The following is a 26,267-nucleotide window of genomic DNA, read 5'->3' as shown; positions in this document are numbered from 1 at the left end:
GATTCAGAATTTGGCTAAGGCACTCAACAATTCCCTAGGAAGCAAGATTGGACTTCAAGGTTTATGGTGAGCTAAGGGAGACCAACAAGAAGTGGAATGCCATGGAGAAAGAGGCGTGTTAAGGTAACATGCAAGTCTAGATTGGAGGACTCTAAGATGTTCTGAAGTTCTTTGGTAGTGTTAAGTATGCTTTGGCAATATGCATAGTGAGCACGAGAGGACTCAGTGGTCTAAGTCACTCAGTGTGGATGCAATGTTCAGTAAGGGAGTTATGGTGATTCTCAATATAGTGGTACAGTGCTTGGCTTTGGTAGTCAACAGAGTTGAACAAAAGGAGTTGTGGTAGTTTTGGGCATTCATGGAGTGGCTCTATTAAGATTAATAGTGGTCAAGAGACTCGGGGAGTTGAGGTCACATATGGCTAGTATTGGAGTAAGGTTGTCTTATGGGGGACGCCGAGGCAAAGATATCAAAGGGCTAAGAAGGGGGTCAACATGGGTTGAATAGGAGTAGAGCTTTAAGATCAAGGATGCATGCATGGAGTAGCAAAGGATTGGAACAACAGGAGTAGAGCTTTGAGCTCGAGGATGCATGTGTGGAGCAACAAAGGATTGGAACCAAGGTGGTTCAACATACTCTTCTATTTCATAGGAGTGTATGTTTAGGCAGTCAGGTGTGTGGACACTTGATGAAGTTTGAGGTAAGGCGTAATATGGGTGAACGAAAATGGCTTAGACCATATGGGGAGTCAAAAGTAGGGATCAACAATGCCACGCATGGTTGGAGATTCTAAGGGAGAAGGCTCAACCTGGGCATGAGCTAAATCTAGCCCCGTGACAATGGGCATGGACTGGAATTTTCTAGCCTTGTCTACACCCCTTTGGTTACATTTGGTCCTCCTTGTAGGAATCTGCTAACCCTTTCATTGATTAATAGTAATTATTAAATAAACTAAAAATAAAAAGAGCATTGTTTTTTATTTTTATGTTTAGTTATCAAATATTATAAAAAGGTTAAAATTAATTGAAAGAGTTAGCGGCACCTATTTGGCTTTCACACTCAATTTTGTCTTGTTCTAGTCTTGTCTTGTTTCATGTTGTGGGCTATCTTGAATATCTTTTTGCCCTGGTCTTGGGTTTCTGGTAACCTGCTTTGTACATAGTTTCAAGTCCCTTCAAAACTTGTATTTTCACATAATAAAAAACAATACATGATAAGATACTCATATAAAGAGTTCCCAATGAACAATAAAAGGCTTAATCTTACAATCATCTTAAACAAACTACATTTTGTACAAAAATAACTAAATAATGTGTCATGCCAATAATTTTTTGGTTTTGAAGAGAGCGTTCTAGATTTACTTAAAGAGAGAAGTTTGTGTGGTGTTACACACAATGCAAGCTAGCTAACTTATTTAGAAAGGTTTACAAATTATTTTCTAATTTCAATTCATTAGAAAAATAGAAAAAGATATATTACTATGCAAGCAAGGCTAATCATATTCAAGAGTAAGTAAGGCTAATTGATTTTTTTGTTTAGCACACATTTTGCCCATATTTCCACAAATAAAAGTACCCTCTTTTATAATTTGAAGAGTAAGAAATGTTAAAAATATTAATGAATGTGCGATTTTGCTAGTTTATCTCCATTTGAGGGCCTTATTTAGGAGCTTAGTTGAAGAGTTTATTTATGCAATATAATTATAATTTTTATATTGTTATTTGAATATAATATTGGAACATATTGATTTATACTCACCTTATTTTTTGAACAAATATTATTTTGTGTTTGTCACATGGCATGAGAAATCCTACCCAGATTCACTTTTCAAGTCGTGGAACAACAATACTTAAACATTTTCAATTGCATGACGAAAAAAATATATATGCTATATGTAATCACCTCTTGATGAAGAGACCGGAACCCTAAAAAATGGGAATGCATGTGGATTTCCCTCTTTGTAACTCCTCTCTTAGGTCAAGAATGATTGAGTAGGACCAGGGTGATGAGTATATGAAAAAGGGGAAAGTACTCTACAAGAAATGTATTCCCACATAAAGACATCTATGCACTTGACATGTTGATTGATGGCCTCATCAATTCCCCCAAGAAGTGCATTTCCATGCAAAGCATTTATGCACTTGCTATGAAGGTCGAGGAGATGGCTCAAGGACATATTTCTACAAGCCAAACCTTTCTTCTATTTCTTCAAAGCCCAATCTTATAAAATCTCTCTTCTTATTGTTGACCATGATTAACACACCTCTCTATCATTCAACACCTTGTTAGACGTGATTGTGATAAGGAGATTCTCTTTTGTGTTAAGATAAGTTGGCTCGATCAAAGTATGAAGGAAATGGAAACAGGATGGGTGAATGAACAACAGTATAACGCCAAAAGCAATCCAGATAACCAATTTATTTACAAAAGCGTACTTAACTAATTAGAAGAACTAACAACCTCTTCGGCATGAAAGCTACTTTGAGAAATATCTACTTGGTTAAGTTAGCATAATGCATGGGGAAAAAACACACACCACAACCTGCAATGAGAGAGTAGGCCTCACTGCATCTCTTTGTGGACCTTAACTTGTACCTTTATTGCAATTTCAGATGGTTAAAATTTATGTAGCGTCTTCTTTTTAGAATTCACCTTTTTTTTTTTCCGCTTTCCTTGTTAAGAATCGTCTTGCACTCTCTCTCTCTGTGGTTGGTTTAAGTCTCGGTCACTTTGATCATTACCAGATCTCAATATTTTATTTTTCTGTATTTAGTCTTCATCGTTATTTAGCAAATAACCTTGTATCTTTGTTGATTTATTGTTGCATCTTAAAATATTCTGTCAGATCAACTGTAGAGATAGGCTAATGATTGTCGAGAATCAATGATCTAGTTGGCCTCTTAGCTGATGCATGCAAAATCGATTAAATTAAAATCTTCTTTGGAAAGGAACATAGTAAACTTAATAAATGCAAGCAGAATGGTCTGTACTTAATAACTTTGTCATCATAATCAAGTCCATCATGCAAATCACTTCATTACAACTACTGATTGTATTTACCATTATCGTCATTCTCAATCGTTATTGCTATTGCTAGCATGATTCTTACAAATGTCACTAGGATCTTATAAATCTAGTGTTTGGAATGGATTTTTGGATTCTATTGTTGGATCGTTTAAGGCTATTAAACGAATTTTGTTATCAAGTAACAATGAAAGGTGGACATCATCTGAAAAATAGGAAAGTCACATATGACTTGGACATCATCTAAAAATTAGCAACAGTAGAGGTTTGGAACCCTGGTCTGCATAGCATAAAATCTAATAATAATAAAAAATAGTGAAACATTCAATACTGGTAGTAAGTGCACATAAAACATTTACAACATCATTCCAGACCAATTTGTGGGTACTTGAGGAAATTTGTGGGCAACTGAGAAAAATTGTATGGGGATTGATAAACTTGACTGGTACAAAGCAACCTGAAGTAGGAGTGTTGACACACAAACTAGAATAAATCATCACGCAATGCTCTCATTAATTTTGGTTAGATTAACAAATTGATACTAAAAACACTGCTAGATGATTCCCAAATGCCAAAAAAGATTTGCTTAAACATCAAAATGAATTGTGCAGTATCAAGTACTATCAGATGCATACTTCTAACACGAGATGGATGTGTAGAGAATAACTGAAATTGATAAGTTAGTTTTTGCCCTAGGTCTTCTGGCATAATTAATATTACTTGATATGTATTCACAAATGAATATCTAAGTTTGTTATTATACCAATTGCTACATTAGTTGAAGCAGATTTTCTATCTTTAGGTATGCATACAAAAGTGAAACAAGAGTTAAGAGCTAATACAATGCTATTCACATTAATTATAAGATTATTCACCTTTAATTAGTTCTTTAATATTTTAGTTTTATTTAGCCTGTAAAATTCAGAAAACTGGTTCAAATAGTAGAAATTGTTCAAAACAAATAACAGATACTGTATATCTAAGTAAATCCTTAGGAATGTGAAAAGAAGTGATACATACGAACAAATTGAGATTTATCAATGAAATTACAGCATGTTTTATTTTAATAGCTTTCTTCCATACTTGTCTCTACAAATACTGTTGCCTGTCTTTCTAGACTACAAATTACAAGACTCCTTGAAAGCCAAGCTAGCTTCAAATTTTAAATGAATCATATACTAGCCTTTGAAAATAGACCATCAAAATGTCTTGTACCTAACATAGCTGATCATGGATCTTTTAATATAGTTGTAATGCAAAGTCTGAAGAACAATATCAACTCTAAAAAGATACAATGACAGCTGCCTAATTAGGTTTCATATTTTCACCAACCGAACTGCTGTCTTTCAGTGGCTGGGGCTTATCTTCTACCGTAACCTCCTTGAATGTTTCAGTAACATGCTCCACAGAATGAATAATAGAGGCACTGTTTTCTTCTGCAGGCTTTTGAATCTCTTCAGCTTCTTTAAGACTTTGCATGAGCAGTTTTTTCTTTTCAAGTATTTCTGTCAACTTAGTGTCCAACTTCACTAGTTTTTTCTTAATCTTCTCTACATTATTTACTTCTCCACTCTCTCCACCTTTATCCTTCTTTTTATCCTTTCCCTCCCCTTTTTCTTTCTCTTTTTTAGTCTTCTTTTCCTTCTTGTTATTTTCTTTTATCTCTTCAATACATTGATCATTGTCAATATCTTTCTTCTCATTATCGTTTTCCTTATCTATCCCTTTCTCCTTGCTTTTGTCCTTAACTTTCATCTTTTCTTTGTCTTTCTTTTTCTCTTTGCTTTGGTCCTCATTTTCCTTATCTTTCTTTTTTTCCTTGCTTTTACCCTCATCTTTATTCTTTTCCTTTTCTTTCTTTTTATCCTTGCTTTCATCCACATCTTCATCATTGTCTTTACTTTCCTTGTCTTTCCTTTTCTCCTTGCTTTTATCCTCATCTTTATTCTTGTCCTTCTTTTTCTTTTTATCCTTGCTTTCATCCTCATCTTTATTTTTATCTTTATTGTTTTCCTCATCTTTTTCTCTCTTATCACGGGCATCATCTCTTTCCATTGTCTTCTCTTCCTTTTCTATATTACTCATTATATCAGATTTTTCTTTTTGCCCGACTTGTTCAATTTTCTTTTCTTTTTCCTCTTCCAAGTGCTCCCTCATTTCTTTTTCCATAGTTTCTAGACTGTTTGGTTCCTCCTGTGCTTCTTCTGTGGTAATGAAATGGCTGTTCTAGTCTTCCTTGTGTTCCTGTCAAAGTAATATACAGATCAAAGTTTGCTAGGGGTGACATTTTCAATAACATAAATATACAAAACACATATCTGCAAACGAAACACAAGGTCAGCCAGAAAGGAACAAGCTAAGCACGAATAAAAAGGCATCCCAAGACATTATGAAAGTAAAGTGAAACTGCAAACCCCAAATAAAATATTAAATACCCAAGGACTACTGGTCCATCAAATAAAGAAATGCATCAGCATCTGAATCAGATAAATAAAAGCTGTTTGTATTTTACTGTCTCGCTATCTTGTCCTAAATTTCCACAGTTTATCTGAGTCACTTTTCAACTTGTAAAGTTCCTTCCTTTTGCACTATTCTTTGACTGTAACAGGCTGTCCTTTTGAGTGCCGACAGCCCACTTTCAGTGTCCTTTTGGAATACATTTATAGACACTACGACTACAATAATCTTCTTCCTAGATATTTAAAAACCAAGCATAAGGAAAAAAGAATCATAGCATGCAATAACAATAGCTACAATGTTAACCCTTGTTGGTTGAATACTAGGTCAATTATGCATTGGCAAATAGTGAGGTTTTCATAAACCATAAAAATAAACTGAACATTAAAGCAGGAATGCAGTCAAGCTTACTCGTGTCACGCATTTAATCTTCTTTTTGGCTTTGAATTTACAACAATTATTAAGGAATCACAATTGCTTTGAGAACTTCTTGTTCTGCTCCCTTCTTTGATATGATCAATATCTAGTTCAGCGATATGAAACAAGAAATATGATCGATTATCCTCTATGTTAGACATTCAAGAGTGAAAATGAAATCATAACTACACCTAGCATGCTCATTTATAGAGAAGGAGATGATCTTTGTGGGGCTATTTTACTTTTTTCTCTGTTTGGTGGAGAAATTTGTGAAATTAGTCTTGTCCTTTGGACCCCCGAAGAAAATAATAGCAACACCATCAGCTGCAGTGGCTTCCAATGTATGTGGAAAGTGCCAAGCCAAACACTTCATCTCTTGGTAGGGTCTTTGATCTCTACCGTGAATAGACCCAAGGGCCTCTTCCTCAATCCCTTATAACGAACTCCTTAGCCATATTTATTCTAAGCCATGGCCAATGGAACTTACAAAATTGGGTGGATTGGTTTATCAACATATAGATCACTTTCTTGTAGATGCACCTGAAATGATCGAATCTGGCTCATATACCATTTAATCAAATCATTTTGTCAATTGGGGGAACAATACCAAAAGAAGAATTGGTAGTATTGTAAACACACAATAAAACATGAGAAAGATTCATTTTATTTACAATATAAAAAATCTGCACAACTGTGGTAAATTTGTAAGAGAGATGTATGTTGTTAAAAACTTAAATCCATCCAATCCGAAAAAATTTGTAGGAGAGATGTATTGCCTAGTCCATTAAAGTTGACAAATCTGGTGGGAGATACATATGCTTGTGGGAGTCCATTTTTGGTAGCTGACACAAATTGGCAAACTCAACAAACAAGATGTCAAAAATTGACAAACTCATCCTAAGAGATGTATTCCTATCACTCTGCTTATTGGCTTTGAATTTTGCCTCCTTATACAAATCGAAGGAAACAAAAAGTCACCATGGCTATGTCTTCATTAGAAGTTGAATGGACAATCCAAAATTGACAAAATCATTACAATTTGACTGGAGATAAAATGAATTAAAATATCTCATTTCATTGAGAACCCCAACTTATTTCTGATCAGTTACAGAAATATTCAATAAAATGAGTCCTTAACAATGATGGAGGTTGTTTAAGGAGGATGGGGGGGAGATCATACCAAGGTTGAACCTTTTAATTGTGTTAGGGTCCGTTGCTAACCTCGAGTGTGGAATGTTTTGAAAGAAGGTGGCTTCATCCCATACATGAAAAAATCCCATGTCATGACTAAAGTCTTTGTTTGTGGCTTGAAGAGCATAAAGGCTTTAAGATTCCAGTAAAAGAATATTGTTAATGAAGAATCCATAGCTCAAGAAATTGGCCTTTCCATAGACCGCTAGATTGTGGAAGATGCTTTACAAAGTTTCTTCAAGGACAATGAGAGAATAAGTTTATTAAACTACACTTGGGGTACAGTTGCATGTCCATACAGCTTTTTCTGTCTATGCTAACGAAAATTGTGATGAGGTACAGGATTTTCAAGTCTTATGGGGTATTATTTTACTTTGTCAAGCTATTTCAAGCATTAATTGCATGTTTCTTTTCCTTTTATATCTATCAAACTCCCTAGAGCACTCCATCAGTAGAACAATAGAAATCCTTGAGTTCAATCATCCGTGGATCATTAATTGTATGAAAGCCATGATTCCTAGTGGAGATACCTTGGACAAATATCAAGAAGTACATGGTTAAAGATATTTTGGACAGTGATTTGTCAAAATATTGGGAGGAGACTATTGAGAACTAGGGTGATGCAGATGATTCAAGGAATTCGATCTAAGTTGTTCATGACAATCCTTCTGACTCTGTGTTCATGGAGTATGAAGAGAATATTACTCCTAGGAATAATGGGAAGAGTAGGGATGATACTCCTAAAATTGATATCAAAATGGGAAGGGGAATCTAATGTCTTGGTCTAGTGACTAGAGGGTTAGGAAAGAGAAAGGCGATGAAAAGGATAAATGGGTTGTTAGTAAAGTGGAGACTATGGTGATATTTAGCACTAAGGGAAAAGGAAGATCCTAGTCTATGAGGATACTTCAAGAGAAAATTGTTAGTCCTAAATGGTTGGAAACATATAAAGACATCACAAGTGATGGAACTAAGATGAATGAGGAGAATGACAAGATCAACAAGATTGACAAATATAGAGTTAAAGGAAAACCTATAGTGGAGTAGAAAATAGGAAAAAAAAAATTCCTCCTATTCCTGACCCTACCCTAAATGTTCCTATGGAGTTTCCCCTTCTTGTTTGTACAACTGCGTATAGGAAGGAATTATCAAAGGAATAGTTTGCAGATTCAGACTTGGAGAATACTTGGCAAGCCCAGAATTCTCAACTCGGCAAAAAAAATCAGCAAATACTTGATAGACAATTGGCAACATAGAAAGTACTTGAAAATAAATTATCTTAATGAAATATATATCTTTTGAAAAATTCAATTACAAAATGTATTAAATTAAAATTTGACATCACAAAAAGAGAGTGTTGTTTTATAGAAAAACAAACATGTGAAATATACATACTAACAACATTTTACCTGTGTTGATATTTTTACCTATGTATTTTTTGTGTTTATAAACTTGCCCAACAACATTGGCTCATGGGAACTCACCAAACAAAATAAGAAAATCTATCTTTTAGTGTATCACCTTTGGATAATAAATTGTGTTGGATTTGTATCAACACAAATTGCACTAAAGACAATTGGGAGACCAAAATCAATAAACATTGATTTAGTCTATCCTATGATTTAAAATTTTCTGTCCCTTTTATAAAATTTTCTGGATTCATAGCAACATAGGAGTATGCTATAAATTTTGTATTTTTTTCCTTTTTACAAACTTGCAATTTTAACAGCCTGTAAAATTGAATAGTAATTTGTTATTTTAATTGCAGTGAATTTTTTTTGGACAAAATATTAAAATGTAAGTGTTAAATCATAAAGCCAAATCCTCCAAAAAAAAAGGCAGAATGCAATCACATCCTAAAGTCAGATTAACAAAGTTGGTATCAAAATTACACATCTCCAAAAAATGAAAAAAAGGAACAAATTGAGAAAGTTTGTGGCCCCATAGTCATAACCACCACCATATCAACAAAACAATATAATGATATTTGGAAATCAAAACAGCTAAGCCACAACAGCAGACCAATAATGTGAAGGGGTCTTGCCCAGTGGAGTTACCTCACCCATCACCAAGCAATCCTTTTCAATGTACATAGGTTCCCAGTGCCCGCCCATCATGAGAAAAATTGTCACCATCCACAGTATCCTCCTAGGCTCGATTTTGAGCAAACAAGTCTAGCCAAACTGTTGCCTTGTTGGCAGTGGTGGAAATAGAGTGGCAGCTCTTTGATAATGCCAGGAAATGATGTGAAGGATTGGGGAATTCAATACCACATGACATGGAAGGAAAAACCTTTGTCATAGTGCAAGGTTCATTACACCAATGATCAAGAGGGATCTAAAAATGGTGGAGATCCAACAGAAACTTACTAGCTTGAACTTGAAGCTACATGAGAACATAAGAGATTGCTAATGATTAAAAAATAATAGAACAATTAGTATCCATAATAAAAATAGAAAAAATAGTATAATTTGTATCTTTCCAAATGAAAAAAAGACACTCTTATTCAACAGCATGTCATAGCTCACAAAAATCAACAAGAAATTTGACCCCATCTCCTAGCAAGATGTGAACAATTCAGGGCATAAAGGCTAGATAGAATAATTAAATAAAGGGAGGGAAAAAGGATTTTAGTTTGCCCACAAGGATACTTGGGATTGGAAATGCCAAGATGAATCAAATGGGTACCAATTGGAAGACCTTGGTAAAAAAACATTGAGCAAAATGAGTATCTAGAAACATTTCAAACTGTTTGGCCCAGGTGAAGTTAAGTGATTGTACGGACCATCTCCTCTTATTATTTCAAACCATGGAAGATGAGAAGAAAGACATCTTCAAAATATAATTAATTGACAAACAACTTCCAATCATTTCAAAAAGGATTGAGGTATATGCAAATACTAAGAATGTTGATATTGCTTCTTAGTATAGTTAATGTAGTTAAATATAATAGATAATATTATAATTGATTGTATAAAGTACAAAATAATGAGCAAGAAGTCAACTCTACCTTATAGAGCACAAGATGCCAAACAGTTCTAATTTAACAACATTGATGATTAGGCAAGTAGAAGCATCAACAAAGAGCATTTGGACTAACTAAATAAGTCTAGACCAGATACAAGAGCCTTAAGCATGGAAAGAATGAAAAGTTGTTCAATCCTATCATTAGAATTTTCAAAATCTTTTTTTACAAAATAACACTTATTGGTTGATTTTTTTTCTCACTCCAAACCCTCCTATACTACAATGACAATGCCAAAATTTACCTACTTTGAATAAATCTAATCTATGAAAGGTGAATCAGCAAAAAGAGGAGGTTTTCCGCTTGTATTTAGAAAGTCTTGGCAATAGTTCTATTAGGGACAATTTGTTAGAATAATATCTATATAAAATTAATGGCATTTAAATAAATTTTGTTAGAATATATATAAAATATATATATACTTGATGTGCACTATTCAAGCACTATATCCCTCAGTTATCTTGGAAGAGGTTCATTGTTGGCCTACTAGAGATCCAAAGTCATTATAGTGGAGTTTCTGGAGCTTGTCAGGCTGGGAAGCAGCACCGAACACCATTCATGAATGGCAATTCTTGGCGAGCCTCCAAGGCAGTTCAATCGGTTCGCACTTATCCATGTGGGCCAATGAGCAGTCCTTTTGTTACTGGTTCCAACTACTTTTTTATTGTTCGTTGATGATTTCAATAGAAACACGTGGGTGTATTTTCTTAAGAATATTAAGAATAAATGAGAATGTTTTCTATACATTTCAGCAGTATAAGACCTTAGTTGAGATAATGTCGAGTTCTTCAATTATTACTCTAAGGTTACATAATGTGGGTATGGCAGGGAGGCAATTTTTTGTAATAACCCTAATTGGCCCCCAAATGCTCACCTAACAAAAAATTGCCCCTTGGTTATGTCTTAGTGAATTTGCAATGTTTGTCTCATGAAATGCATAAATGTATTGAAAGGAAATATGATACCAAAATAAACAGCAGGGCTTGTGCATTTAATAATTTATTCAAATAAGTCCCTCTGCTCATACATCATATGCAAAAGAAGTGCAACTTCTCTGTTCTTCTAAAATTAATGCTGCAACATAATAAATGTTTTACAATTAATGAACCTGGTAATACTCCAGCTTACAGAATGATTGCAGCAGTGTTGGCTTTACTCACACCAACGTCACTTAACAAACCAAAATTCTGCAAATGTCTGATGGAGGCAGCCACTAATGATGCTCTAACAACCAACAGCCAATGTGAAGTCCTAGTATTGCAATGATGGCCCAACAATCTCCCTTAGTTAACTCACAGCAACTCCCAAACTATGATCGCAGGCCTCATATATATAAAATGCAGCCTGTCTAGATTTACTTGCAGCCACCAAGAGATTATTGTAGGTTCCTCAAGATGAATCACAGCGCCTGCAAATTGCAACTGCAGCCCACAAAACACACAGGCAATTGCTATGTCTGATTTTCATGCCCAGATTTAGCAATCTAGGGCCTTCAATTTCCCCAGCATGAGTCTGTAGAAACTCACACGGGCTCAGAATGTAAATGCCAAGTATATCCTTCCAGCCAGTCGATCTCTCAGAATCAAATCACTTCTTAGACACAGTGATAAATAGTAAAGAAGTGAAGGCAAAGTGTTTTACCTATGTAACAGATTGCAAATGCAACTTTCAGAGTTCAAAGCACAATACCTCAGCTGTGGAAAAAACAATCAACTTCAAACCCTTATCCTTCAGCAAGGGCGCAAAATCAACCACAGGAAAAACTGTTCTCAAGTAAAAAAGGAAAATAATCAACTGGATAATGAATTCTCATAATGGGAGCCATATTTATAATCTCTATTGTGCAACTTAGCTTCAACTTCACACTTTTCACTTACAAGCCTTTTTTCTTTATAATTAGGTACATACTATAATTTATTGATTTCCTTTTGGCTACCAAAAATGACCTTTTTGACCATATCATGATATTCTTACATGCAAGGTCATTATATCTTGTGCCAAGATTTAAAAATTTTCAAACCGGTTCCAACAAGCTATGATACGGAGGTGGCCAACATACAATACCGACAAAAAAAGCAACCTCGACATAATTAGTTGAAAAATAATAATAATTCACCCGTCTTGCAAAAATGAATGAAGAAGTGTTAGAATCGAAATCTAACAACATAGGAGTGATCCTAATGAAAAAATACGATGAATGAACCTGATAGGGGTGACTTACTATAAATAAACACTACCTCCAAGATTTTTGGAGCCCAAACTAAAAGCCAAAAATAAAAAACTGAGAGCATCACTCAACTTCTCTAATTGAATTGAGCTCATCAGAACGAACTGATTGACTTATATAGATAGAAGTCCCTCAAAATGGAGCCACAACTCGCCATAGGCCACCAGAAAGCCTAATAAATCCATAACTGAGACCCTCAAATCTCACTATCAACTCACGAGGGTCACAATGATGAATTGACCAAGCCAACTGCTGAAACCTACTAAAAATGGGGACATTACCATCTTCCCTCCCTAAGATTGTTTGTCCCCAAGCAATCCTAGAGCCAAAAATGTACACCATGGTCCACCTAGATCCCAAGGGTGAAATTACACAATATCTTTGACGCACACAACTAGCTCTGGTAGCACTAACACCCATATAATGGATATCAATGACAAAATTGTCTGTAAACTGACTATAGGCACTGATGACGACAACAACTCATTCAAACTCAACCCAACTAAAATGCCAACTCTATCAACAGTTGAGTCCCCACAAAATTGATACTCACACCCAATTGCACTGTGGAGATGATAACAACCATAGGTACTTGAATCACTATCACAAACATCAACCTTTGATAAATTGTCTTGGATGTGTCAATAGTGCAAGTGGTCTAACTTGTAGTTGCCAATCCCATTTGCAAAAGATGGTGTTAACCCATCCCATAATAGATGGTATGAAACTGACCAACCCACGCTGATGTGAAACCAAATCTTCTACCTGTGGGTCAAAAGAGACGTGATGGACAATCCTCACAATGTAATGCTAATAAAAATTCCCAATCTTTGTCAAGGGCTCATCAGTATCATATTGGGAACTAAGAGACAACTCCAATCTTTAACTCCAAACTACTAGCTGGGTAGGATCTTGGGTAACCCGCTCAGCAAACCCAACCTCGTAATCCCTACTAGGAAACATTGTAGCCAAGGTTTCTATAATCTTCCCCACCAATCATCGTATAGCACGAGAGCCTTGAATGAGTCCTCCCGCAAATCCAAACTCTCAAGTAAATGATCCATGAATGACTCAGTGCACTAGAAATTATATGTGGAAGCATCAATGCGCTCCCCCATGACCCATAGTTGATCCCTCTAAAAACATAGCACTGCCAACTATCCAATGCTACCAGTTGTATGAGATAAAGAAATAGATTTACTTCCAGCAAAAGGAAGCAAATCACCATAAGAGCTCATCTCCACTAATTTTCTCACCTCCTCTATACCTATTGCATCCATATCCTACATGGATGTAACTGCCACATCATCACGTCCCTCATCCTCAACTGTGGAAGCAAACTCACCACCAACCACCACAATATGCATCTAAACTAGATTTAGGGTTGGTCTCGATTATACCTTTTCCAACTCCACACTAACCTCAACTAAATGTTATTGTGACTCCTAGAGAGCCAACTGAGTATAATGAAGAGAGTCAACAGTCACCTCAAGCTCATGGGTGAGCTCAACTACCTCCTCCTCTTTCCCTGACAATGTCTTGTTTAGGTGCTACCCCATTCCAGAAGGTAATCCCTATTTGCAACTAACTATGAATAAATATACTCCAAGATCCTGAGAGCCTCTTGAAACACATGAACCTTTGCTAGGGAAAGACTACTATCATCATGCTCATCTAACATAGGAGTACTCCAACCATATCCAGCTAATATGTGACTAATCACATCATAATGCTTAAAAGCTGAAAAGATGTCACTACCACTCACCTTTAATTGACTGGCCACATGATGCCTCTGTAACCCCTGCCTCAAATGCAAGCTCTCTATCTCACTAACTGCACTATGATAGGAGACTGAATCAAAACTATTCACCACAAGATCGCTCACCACATGTGTGCTAGCTTCCTTGCACACCTCTACGATTGAGATACAACCACCCAGTCTCTCATCCATATCCTCATCTAAACAAGTAGATGCCTTCACAGTACCGAACCCCTCGCGTAAACATCAATCCTGGGACCCATCCAAAACCTCCTCGGAGTCATTACCTGGTATTAGGCAAGGAATATCATACACACTACAACTCATAGCATCCTCAAATGGATCATTAGATGTGTCCATACTATGTGCATCCACATCTCCTAATAGAGCCTTTTCACCTAACTCTACACACATGACTCTATGTTACTGTGAATCAACAATGCTAGAGCCTAAACAAACATCCACTAACTCCATTGTAACACCTAGATCACTAATATCATAGTTGGAAAGCTCCATACTCTCATTTAGCTCACTTGAGAAGATGTTGCCTCCTGCATGTGAGCAACACTACGACAACTGACATATAAATCTCCAATAATAATCCCCTCCTCGAGATAGTCTAAACAGTGAGTCGTAACTACTGCCCCAATAATATCTACACTATCCACAACAACTTTAAAACCCTCAACTTACTGAAGTTTAGTGTTGTTGTCCACCAATGGCATTGACACATCTACATGTCTCTATGAAATAAGTCCATCATCAATAGTGCAAATAGGACTAGTGGGTATTGTACTAAACACAATGATCAAAATTGATGGGCATATTAGATTAAATCAGATATTTTAATTAATTATTATCCCTATTCAATTGCAAAGACTTTTCAACTTCTAATGAAGATGTAGATAAAGTGACCTTTCAACTTCCATGAAGATGTAGATGAAGTGACCTTTCAACTTCCATGAAGATGTATAAATAGACTCAAGATGAATTGAACAATAGAGAATTATATGGACATACATCTCATTTGCTGAGATTGTCAATTTGTATAAGATTTTATATACGGAGTTCATGGGCAGACATCTCAACCACAGGATTGCCCAACTCCTATAGAGTTCATGGGCATACATACATCTCATTCACGGGATAGCCCAACTTTTATGAGCTCGAACACACAACTCCTCCACAAGTTTGTCCAAATTTGATTGATTTGCAAGCATACATCTCACTTACGAGATTGTCCACAATTGTACGAAATTCTATTTAATATTATGAGTAAATTGAATTCTTGATATTGTTTATTATGTGTTGACAATAACATAATTTTTCTTTCGGAATTGTCGTCTAAATTGTGAAAATAATTCAGATCAGTGGTATCAGAGCCAAGTTTGATCATTTTAATTGTATCAACAAGAAAGCGACATGTTTTGTATCTTTGTGTTGATAAGCTTATGTGGTATTTCAGTTTGAGAAGTTCAGATTGATGGTTGAAGCTTCTTTTTCAAAAATTTACAAGGTGGTGATCCGCTTTCCCTGAATTAAATTTCTAGTTTTTGCATCTCGCAATAGATGAGGCAATTAAAGAACATGGTAAAGCTTCTCCGTTGATGAATCCTTTTGTGTTGGCTTCTTCCACCAGCCTGGTATGTTCCGTAGTATGAATATAGATTAACCAACCTTCAAGTGATAAGAACTGAGAAGTACGTGTATTGCCTAGCTAAGGAAGGATATAGAAAAGACATTCCAATAAGGCACATCATACTTAGAATGAATGCCACAATCTGATGAGCACAACCACCGCTTGAGTGCTGATTGAAAAACTCTTTGCCTTTATGTGGTCCCCAAGGTAGGATCCACAGTCCATATCTAAACTTGCTTTAATGGTGTCAGCAATTGCATATTCAGAGCTGGATGTATAGTGCTGATGTTTGTATAATACATCAAGGGAATCACAATCGGAGACTATGTACTCTTTCAAGTTCCTACCACCCCTCACAGTCCTAGAGAGGAGATTTTTGTCGGTGTAGTTTAATTTGTTGTAAGATCACATCATGTACTCGCTACTTTGTGTTTGACATGCAGCTCTTGAATGGCGGATTGAGTGTGTCTTCCAAATCTTGCTTTGAAACCTGGGCATTGAATGTATAATTTTGAACATCGTTCCAACTGTCGACATCATATGCAACATAGAGCTTACATCAAGCGGTGACCTTGAGCCTATTGGGATCTGCACTGTTGGTTTTCTACAACGGGATGCTCTCCAGGAGTCCCCTACCCTCTTCCCCATCTCAGATCCCAAAATATTTTTACATTGGGGCTCTAGTAGATTAGCCCCGCCTACCCCACATTATACATTTCCCGCGCTTTTGTCGACACCACAATTGATTAGATAGGTTTCCAACGGTTAGGGAAAGGAAGAATTAATATATGACATAACGCTCACTTTCAAGCAGCTTGGTAGAATTATCATTGACAACATATCTTTATTCTATCTCAAAGGTGATAAGACAATGGGGCCCATTGCCTCCTAAGAGGGGAGGAACGATCAGAATTGATGGGCATATTAGATTAATTCAGATCTTTTAATTAATTATTATCCCTATTCAATTGCAAAGACTTTTCAACTTCTAATGAAGATGTAGATGAAGTGACCTTTCAACTTCCATGAAGATGTAGATAAAAGACCTTTCAACTTCCATGAAGATGTATAAATTGACTCAAGATGAATTGAACAACAGAGAATTATATGGACATAAATCTCGTTTGCTGAGATTGTCAATTTGTATCAGATTTTATATATGGAGTTCATGGGCAGACATCTCAACCACAGGATTGCCCAACTCCTATAGAGTTCATGGGCATACATACATCTCATTCACGGGATAGCCCAACTTTTATGAGCTTTGCACAACTCCTCCACAGGTTTGTCCAAATTTGATTGATTTGCAGGCATACATCTCACTTGTGAGATTGCCCACAATTATATGAAATTCTATTTAATATTATGAGTAAATTGAATTCTTGAGATTGTTTATTATGTGTTTCCAATACCATTATTTTTTCTTTTAGTGTTGTCCTCTGAATTGACAAAACAATTTAGATCACACAACTACCTCTGCATCACAATCACTTGTCAGGGAAAACTCAAGCCACCTTCCTTGCATCCTCAATGTACGGGTAAAAGCAAAAACCATCTATCTCGCTGCCCTATCCACCATCGCCGGCTTTGATAGCCTCGCCGCCAACCTCTTTTGATTGAGCTTAAGTTTTTCCATACTCTCCTGCAAAGCATTCATTTTCCTACTGTCTTTCTCACTACTCCTCTAGCTCTTGGAACACCTAGTCCTCTTAGGTCTGTCCATAACTGGAAAATGCGAGAGTGTTGCTCACTCCAAATACAACAACAGATCTGAAATAAAAATGAATTTCCTATCTCCAAAAGATGGCAGGAAAAAGCTCCGATACCACTGTAAGAACCCAAATTGGCCCCTAGCTGCTCAGCTAACAAATAATAGTCCCTTGGTTATGTCTTAGTGAATTTGCAATGTTTGTCTCATGAAATGCATATTGGTATTGAAAGGAAATATGATACCAAACAGTGAGCAATTAACAATTTATTCAAATAAGTCCCTATGCTCATACATCATATGCAAAAGAAGTGCAACTTGTCTATTTTTCCAAAATTAATGCTGCAACATTATAAATGTTTTACAATTAATGAACCTAGTAATACTCCATCTTACAGAACGGTTGCAACAGTGTTGTTTTAGTCACACCAATGTCACTTAACAAATCAAAATTCTGCAAATGGAGGCAACCACTAATTATGCTCTAACAACTAACACCCAATGTGGAGTTCTGGTATTGCAGCGTTGGCCAAACAATCTCCCTTAGTTAACTCACCACAACTCTCAAACTATGATCGCAAACCTCATATATATAAGTGTGGCCTGTCTAGACTTACTTACACCACCAAGAAATGATTGCAGGTTCCTCAAGATGAATCACAACCCCTGTAAATTGCAACTGCAGTCCACAAAACACATAGGCAATTGCTATGTCTGATTCTCACACCCAGATTAGCAATCTAGGGCCTCCAATTTCTCCAGCACGAGACTGTAGAAACTCACACAGGCTCAGAATTCAAACCACAATACCTCAGCTACGGAAAGAACAATCAGTTTCAAACCCTTATACTTCAGCAAGAGCACAAAATCAACCACAAGAAAAACCCTTCACAAGTAACAAAAGAAAATAATCAATTGGATAATGAATTCTTGTAATGGGAGCCATATTTGTAAACTCCATCGTACAACTTACCTCAGCTACACACCTTTCACTGACAAGCCTTTTCCTTTATACTAGTCACATAATATAATTTATTAGTTTCCTTTTGGCTCCCAAAAATAACCCTTTTGACCATATCATGATATTCTTACATGTGAGGCCATTGTTTCTTGTGCCCAAGATTTAAAACTTTTCAACCTAGTTCCAACAAGCTATGCACTGAGGTGGCCAACATACAATACCAGTAAAAATAGCAACCTCAACATATTTAGTTGAATAACAATAATAATTCAACTATCTTGCAAAATGACTGAAGAAGAATCATAATCAAAATTTAGCAACACATGAGTGGTTTTGATGAAGAAAAACAATGAATGAATCTGACACGGTGACTTGCTAAAAATAGACACTCTCTCCAAGATTCTTGGAGCCCAATCCAAAAGCCAAGAATAAAAACTAAGAGCTCAACCCTCTAAGTGAATTGAGCTCATCGAAACCATCTGTTGACTTACTATTAATAGTAAGTCGCTCAACATGGAGCCAAAACTCACCATAGGCCACCAAAAAGCCTAATAACTCCATAATTGAGACCCTCAAATCCCACTGTCAACTCACGAGGATCGCGGTGATGAACTGACCAAGCCAATTGCTGTGACCAGCTAAAAATGGGACATTACATTTTGTTCATCTAACTTCTCCACCTTTTGTGCTACACATGGCATTAAGTGTTGACTCGCCACACCATACATCCCTCAACGGAATGGGGTCGTTGAAAGTATAAATCAAAGCATTATGAAAATGGCTCGTTCTATGATAAAACATAGAAATGTTCCTAAGAAATATTGGGCTGGAGTAGTGTATACTGCAATCTATCTTCTCATTCAATCACCTACATTGGCTATTAAGAAGATGAATTTTGAAGAAGCCTAATTAGAAGGCAAGGCTAAGGCAGGCTATCTAAAAGTTTTTGGTTATACAGGTCATGTATGGATTCTAGAGGCCAAGCGTACTAAGCTAGATTCCAAAATTGAAAACCTTAATCTTATTGGTTATAATAACAATCACAAGGAATGCATGTTGATTTAATGTGGAGATAGATCATCTCATATACAATCATGATGTTGTGGTTGATGAGACTACTGGTCAATTTATTTCTAGCACCAGTCTTGAGGATCAGCCTATGAAGGTTTCTGATGTGGTTTTTTCCCTCTTGGTTCCCTGATGGGAGGTCTCCAAATCATTCTAACTCTACGATTAAGAGTCTTCCAATCATGATATAGCACCGTCTAATTTTTCCTCAGGATCAACATATAGACGATTTTGTTCCAACTTGCCTAGGAGATGTTTCTCCTATACTTGATGTTGGTATCTCCTATACGAAATGTTGGTGTACTTCTACCCACCAGCTTAGGTGGTGGGCCAAGAGTATATGAGATTTTTAAAAGGATGAGCTCATTGAAGGCAAGTCAATTTGTAGAAAGAACAATCAACAAGACACTGTCATTTTTTCTCTTATGGCCAAGATCCACAATATAAATGAGCCTTAAACATATTTTAAGCCTAAAAGCATTCCAGAGTGGGAAAAGACTATGAAGGTAGAATACCATTATCTTCTAAAGAATAACATGTGGGTCCTTTCTAATCTTCCTCTTGGGAAGACACCTATCAGCTACAAATGGGTTTGTAAGGTCAAGTATTATCTTGATGGCACTTTGGATTAATATGAGGCCAAATTAGTAGCTTGAGAATTCACCTAGTAGGTCTTGCCAAGATAAGAAACATTCATCTTCTTCTCAGTATTGTATCCTAGTTTGGATGGAGACTCCATCAAAAATATGTCAAGAGTGCTGTTGTGAGGTTTTCACACCATCGCCCCAAAATTTTGGGGACCCCCTTTTTTTTATTGCCTTAGCAATTTTTCGGTCTAGAGGTTTCAAATTTGAAGATTTCACATCTTGGACACCTTTAGGGCCAATAGGGAGAGGATTAGATTTATTTTCACCCGATTTCAACTTGATTTTCCAGAGCCACCAATTTCATCCTTAGGCTGAACAAATTTTAAAAGAGCAACACTTGGCAGGATAAAATTGTAAATTTTGTACTTAGACATTTTCTTTTGAAAATTTGGATATAATTGTATAAAATTGGATAATTTTTTAAAAATGAAAATTTTGTTAAATCTGGCTTTTGGAAAATCTTGATTATTTTTGGTGAAAAGGATTAATTTTTGTGATGGTGAAATAAAATTGCAAAATCGATTTTAGGCTCTAGAGAAATAATTTTATTTGTGTTAAAAAGCTAAAATTGCTTAGCTAAATCGATTTGGAGAGAAATTGCGAAAAAATTGGTTTTAATAGATTAAAGTTGCCTTGAAAACTTTTTGCCTTTAATGAAATTGGTAATTTAATATTGAAAAAATGGCTTTTGGTTAGCCAAAATCCAAATTTAATGATGTATTAATTTCTAAACCCCCATTAAATGGAAATATTTAACACCCTCAAGGCATTATCTAATTTTTTTTTGCAATTTAGAACTAATTGGCAATTTAGAAAGTTAATTTTCATCATGGCAAAATTAATTTTGGTTAAGTATTTAATTGTGGGCCATAATTTTGCATTAATTATTTGTTTTTCTTTCCCCCAAGGTCCAAGTCGGCCAGCTTGGAGGAAATTAGAAAGTTGGGTATAAGAGGAGGCCTCTCTCCCATTTCTTCCGCACTTCTCACTTCTCCTTCTCAAGGCATCGGTGATTTTGCAAGAGCAGATCTGCACTCTTCTTGCTTGGAAAATTTTGTGGAAGGCGAAATTTGTGGGAGCCAAAATTTGTGGGAGCCGAAATTTGTGGAGGGCGAAATTTGTGGAAGATAAAATTCTAATTTTTTTCAAGAGGTTGCGATTTTTGTCCTAGGTTGGGTAATTTTATTTGGAGGTGAATTGCATGATAAATTTCTGATTTGCAAAGGGATTTGAAATTCTTGAAGTCATATCCTAGGTTCCGAAAAGTCACTGTAAGATTATTAGTTAAGTTGAATTTTCATCATCTAGAGTTGCAAGGGGTCCTTAAGCTAACATCCATCTTTCGTTCTAGTCTAAAGATTGCTCCTCTTGATTCTTCTTGCCTTCTAGTCCACCACTCTACCATCCCGTAATAGGGCAACGAGCATGGAGGATGGTAGTGCAAGTAAGAATCCCAAGCGGGCAAATACTAAGAAAGACAAAGAGGATATGATGCCCAAAACTCCCTTCTCCTCGAAAATGAAGAGAATAACCGACACCAATATCGCTACAGTGGACATGATACGGATGAGGGACAGACTAAAGGAAGGGCAATCCCCCTTGGCTATAGGTAGAGGTAATTTCAAATCATTTAGAGTTGCAAGGGGTCCTTAAGCTGACATCCTTCTTTCGTTCTAGTCTAAGGATTGCTCCTCTTGGTTCTTCTTGCCTTTTGGTCCACCACTCTACCATCCCGTAATAAGGCGACGAGCATGGAGAATGTTAGTGCAAGTAAGAATCCCAAGCAGGCAAACACTAAGAAAGACAAAGAGGATATGATGCCCAAAACTCCCTTCTTCTCAAAAAATGAGGCAAATAACCAATACCAATGGTGGTACCATAAAAGGATATACAAAAGGCAGTTGCACATCACAACCCAAGCATTGACACTTCCATTTCAACCATGATGAGCAACATTGAGGTGGCACTTGATTTTGAGGATATCAGAGAAGAGGATGTCAATGAAACAGATTTTGGATCGAGGTTGGATGAGTTGGAGAACGTTGCTATCAAGAAGAAGCATTTGGGCACCCTTTTCTCTCTCAATGCTTTTATTGGATTTGAGAAAGAATATGAGAAGGATCACGAAAGGATACTACAAGCAACAAGTGGCGTGGCGAAGTCAGTGGAACTCAGGGCGAAGCACACACCTTGTCCTCCTATGGAAGAAGTTAACGAAAGGCTAGCTAAGTTCATTGCTTTAGCTAAGAAGATGAAAGAAAAGGGAAGACTTATATTAGAAGATCATTTGATGTAAGCCCAAGTGGCAATTTCCCTTTCTTCTAGAATAGGACAAGTGTCTATTTCTGATTGGCCACCATTTTGGTGTCTTTTCATTGGTTGCCACTTTTTGCACTTTTTTCATTGGTCCATTGATGAGGTGGTGGCTTCTCATTGGCCGATGGGGTGGCAACCCTAATTAGGGTTTTGAGGATCCAATCTAGATCATTGATCTTGTTTTGATCTCCACCGTTTGTTGTATTTCTGGCCCCTATAAAAGGCCATTTGCTCTCATTTGTAAAGGGGTTGGAGAAATTGTTGCAAAGATAATACCAAAATTGCTCTCTTTTTCATTGTTGCAATTTGCATGTTGATTAAGAACATTGGGTATTATTGCATGTTTTCTACTCCCACTTACTTAGATTTCCTTTCAAGTTGTTAAAGTTGGTTTCATTTCAAGTTGTTTAAGTGAGGTTAAAGTAGATGAATAGTCATATGGTAGCATTGGTAAATGTTTGATAGGGATCATACTAGGCCACTAGCATCCTAGCGTCTGGTTGGGAAGCTTTGTGTGGTAAACTAGTTTATTATTCCTTCGAATCATTGCACCTGTGGAAGTGAGGCCGCTGGTCAACTCTCATTAGGTTCGGTCCCCGTCCATTTGCTAACCTTTCATTCATAGGAGTAGGAGTAGAATAGTGAGTAGTTGGGTAGTTGAAGTTTAGAGAGAAGGAAGTTAGGAGTAGGTCAAGCATTAAAACACACCCATTCACCCTCCACCACCATCGCTTTCCCATCAACATCACCATTGGCAGACACATCCCTCCATCATCACTACCATCAACATTATCTGCCACCCTCACATTTCACAAACCGAGCCACCATCACCTTCATCCCACCAAAGTCCAAGTCATCCTTGAATGAATAGTGTAAGGCCGCCTACGTGATTACCAACAAATCACATCGATAAAACTGAGTGAGTATCCACAAGAGTAAGGAACATTGGAGCTATTACTTATGTTTTCATAGGTAATAACTTTTCAAGAGAGAAGTTGCATGTTTGATATCCCATATTGAATATTCAAATCCTAATATGTTATGTAAGTGATACAAAATTCGCATCAACAAGTGCCTTTTCAATAATGAGTCGTAGGAAGAAGTTTACATGAGACAACCTCCTCATTTCAAGGTTGTGATAAAGATTATCAAGTTCATGGACTCCTAAAAGAACTATATGGATTGAAATAGGTTTCTTAGACGCAATACATCAAGATTGAGCGATACTTGGTTTATCATGGTTTTTAGCGCAACCATTTTGATACTAATTTGTATGTCAAACACCCTAGTGGTGATATTCTTTTTCTGTTGTCTATATTGTTGACTTGATTATTACTAGCAATTCAACACATTTGATTGCAACAATAAAACATGATTTATGTTGGACCTTTGACATGAGATATTTGGGGCTTCTCCATTAGTGCCTGGATATTGAGGTTTGGCAGACAGTTGGCAGTATTTTTATCTCTCATCCTAAGTATATTTTAATTTTTCTTACAAGTTTTGGATGCAAGACTATAACTCTAACTCCACACTTATGAAGGGGTTGAAGTTGTTAGCCAAATCCAATTCACCTGAGGTGAATGAAATCGCATTCATGCAACTAGTGTGCAGCCTCATCTACCTCACTACACTAGACCTAATCTCAAATTTTCCACAAGCAACATTTCATGCTTCATAACAGCCCCAAAAGTTGATCATTGAGTTGCTACAAAGCAAGTGTTGAGATATGTGAAAGGCACTTTACATTTTGGCATTCTATATAGAAAGTGCAAGGATCCAAAGCTGGTTAGTTATATAGATTCAGATTGAGAAGGTTTGGTGGATGACGAAAAATCCACCTCTAGGTATGTATTCAATTTGGGTACGAGTATGGTCACATAGATCCGTAAGAAGCAGTGGGCAATGGCTCTTTCCTCAACTAAGAAGAATATCGAGGAATAGTTAAGGCAGCATGTGAGACAGTTTGGCTTCAAAGGATTCTTTATGACATACATATATCACAAGCAAACCTTCTCCCTTGTACATAGATAATCAAAGGGTGCTCAAACAAGCAAAAAATCCAATCTTCCATGAATGTACCAAGCATGCTGAGCTTCATTGTCATTACACTTGCTTTTGACAGAGGATCGAAATGCAGATAATCACACCAAGTCTATGAGCCTATAGATAAGTTTTACAAATTCAAGGGGCAACTTGGTATGGTTGACAAATTGAACATTAAGGGAAAGTGTTAGAATAATATATCTATATATAATTAATGCTCAAGCATTATTTTAAATACTTTTCAGTTTAGTTTAGTTAGATTCCTTAGAATATTTCTATTCATATTATCAGTAATCTTCAATTTCTTTTTAGAAACTCTTGCTATGTAATTGCCTTTAAATATTTTTTATTTCTTGGTAAAAAATGATGAGCCACTAATTGTATATCAGCTCCAAAGCCCTAATCTTAGGCATGAACTTGATGTTTCCTTTGTTGATTATACAACATAGAGAGTTGAAATGTTATGCTTCAAGATAAACTTTAAATAGGTCACAACCAATATTATACCAAAAGATCTTGCAAAATCCATAAAAGAACCATTGTGGATAGGTGCTTCATTATTAACCATCCCAAGCATATCTTGATGTAGGAGTTTGTCACAAGCTATAAATTGGCTACAGGCCATTCTACAATGGCTAATGTCTAGGAAAGTCTCAAGAGCTACTTCCACCTCCAAGAAGGGAATTCCATCTTGAAAAATGTCAATATAATGCCAAACAAATGCATGGACTTTTGGAATTATGGGTAAAAAATAGCCAACCTCTTTGATGGACTTGATTTTTGGGATAAAGTTTTTGGTTTTCATGCCTAAGATCATTTTGAAACCCAATCATTGAATTTTAACCAGTCCAACTTAGTTTTAATCGAATTATCCTTGGTAGCTTGGCATCAACCACATGTGCAAGTTGGTGTTTCTTAGCCACTCGAATTTGGAAGAATGTATGAGAACACCCCTTTGAATTGAGCAATGAGTTGGTGAGATCCAATTGCATGACCACATAAGATTTGTAAAATATTTTGGTCAATTAATGCCCAGATATTGTCAAAAAGTAATCTCTATGAGTGATGGTATTGGATGACCATGAATTCATCAGCTATCTCCCTTTGGACATGTCACAAAATTCTAGATGTGTTGGATATTAATCAAAGTGGACTTATGCTAGAGAAATCACGCCTTCAAAAGAAATAGATCATTTCATCCTTCAAAGTTTGAAACACTATAGGCCCTCCCTATTCAATTTTGGAACAAATTGGCAAATCATCGAAAAGGATACTAGACTACTTGGGTTCCACCAAAAATAAATAACTGGAGGAGAAGAAAAATTGCAGCAACATCATAGCATAATAAAGTTTCTTAATAACTCATTTCGACCCTCTATACAAATCAAACAAAATGTAACACATCAAAGACGTGATGTTCCTATACAAGTCACTACCAAAGCAATGTCCTTTTAGACAAATAATTTGAGCCATAAGCATTGACAAATTTTTAGGCTTGATTAGAAACATTTCAAGGACCCACAAGGCTTTGTTAGATGGGTTAGGACTACTAGTAACATAGTCACAATGTCATTCGCCATTAATAAACATTACAATGCCACCCTAACCTTGCTCATGATTAATATTGAGATAGATACCTTCATCTCTTAATGACAAAGAACATCTAGAAGGGCAAATCTCTTTCAAAAATCTCACACCATAAAATTAGTTGTTCAGGTCTATCATAACACATTGAAATGAAGCAAGATACACAAAAATGCTTCATTCACCAATCTAACAAGG

The 26,267-nt window shown here is 36.3% G+C and overlaps 1 protein-coding gene across 2 annotated transcripts in view; it reads right to left on the bottom strand.

The window, feature by feature from the left end:
- Positions 1 to 4,057: 4,057 nt before the first annotated feature.
- The window catches only part of LOC149553778 (uncharacterized), a 31,850-nt gene continuing 9,640 nt past the window's right edge, over positions 4,058 to 26,267 (bottom strand). Inside the window, exons 1-2 of one of the 2 annotated variants that reach the window (XM_089789135.1) lie at positions 5,893 to 6,004; positions 4,058 to 5,268 (exon numbers count right to left, since the gene is read on the bottom strand). In XM_089789135.1, the coding sequence (XP_089645261.1) occupies positions 4,330 to 5,193 (864 nt within the window). In that variant the 5' untranslated portion in view covers positions 5,194 to 5,268; positions 5,893 to 6,004 and the 3' untranslated portion in view covers positions 4,058 to 4,329. Of the gene's footprint in view, positions 5,269 to 5,892; positions 6,005 to 26,267 lie in introns of those variants that run through there. The other variant, XM_089789134.1, reaches the window with a different exon arrangement.

Source organism: Cupressus sempervirens, chromosome 6, assembly GCF_028749045.1.
Source record: "Cupressus sempervirens isolate cs-2001-9-10 chromosome 6, ASM2874904v1, whole genome shotgun sequence".
In the NCBI taxonomy this organism is placed as follows: domain Eukaryota; kingdom Viridiplantae; phylum Streptophyta; class Pinopsida; order Cupressales; family Cupressaceae; genus Cupressus; species Cupressus sempervirens.
Note: the sequence above shows the minus strand (reverse complement) of the source record. Positions and strands in the feature narration are given on the sequence as shown.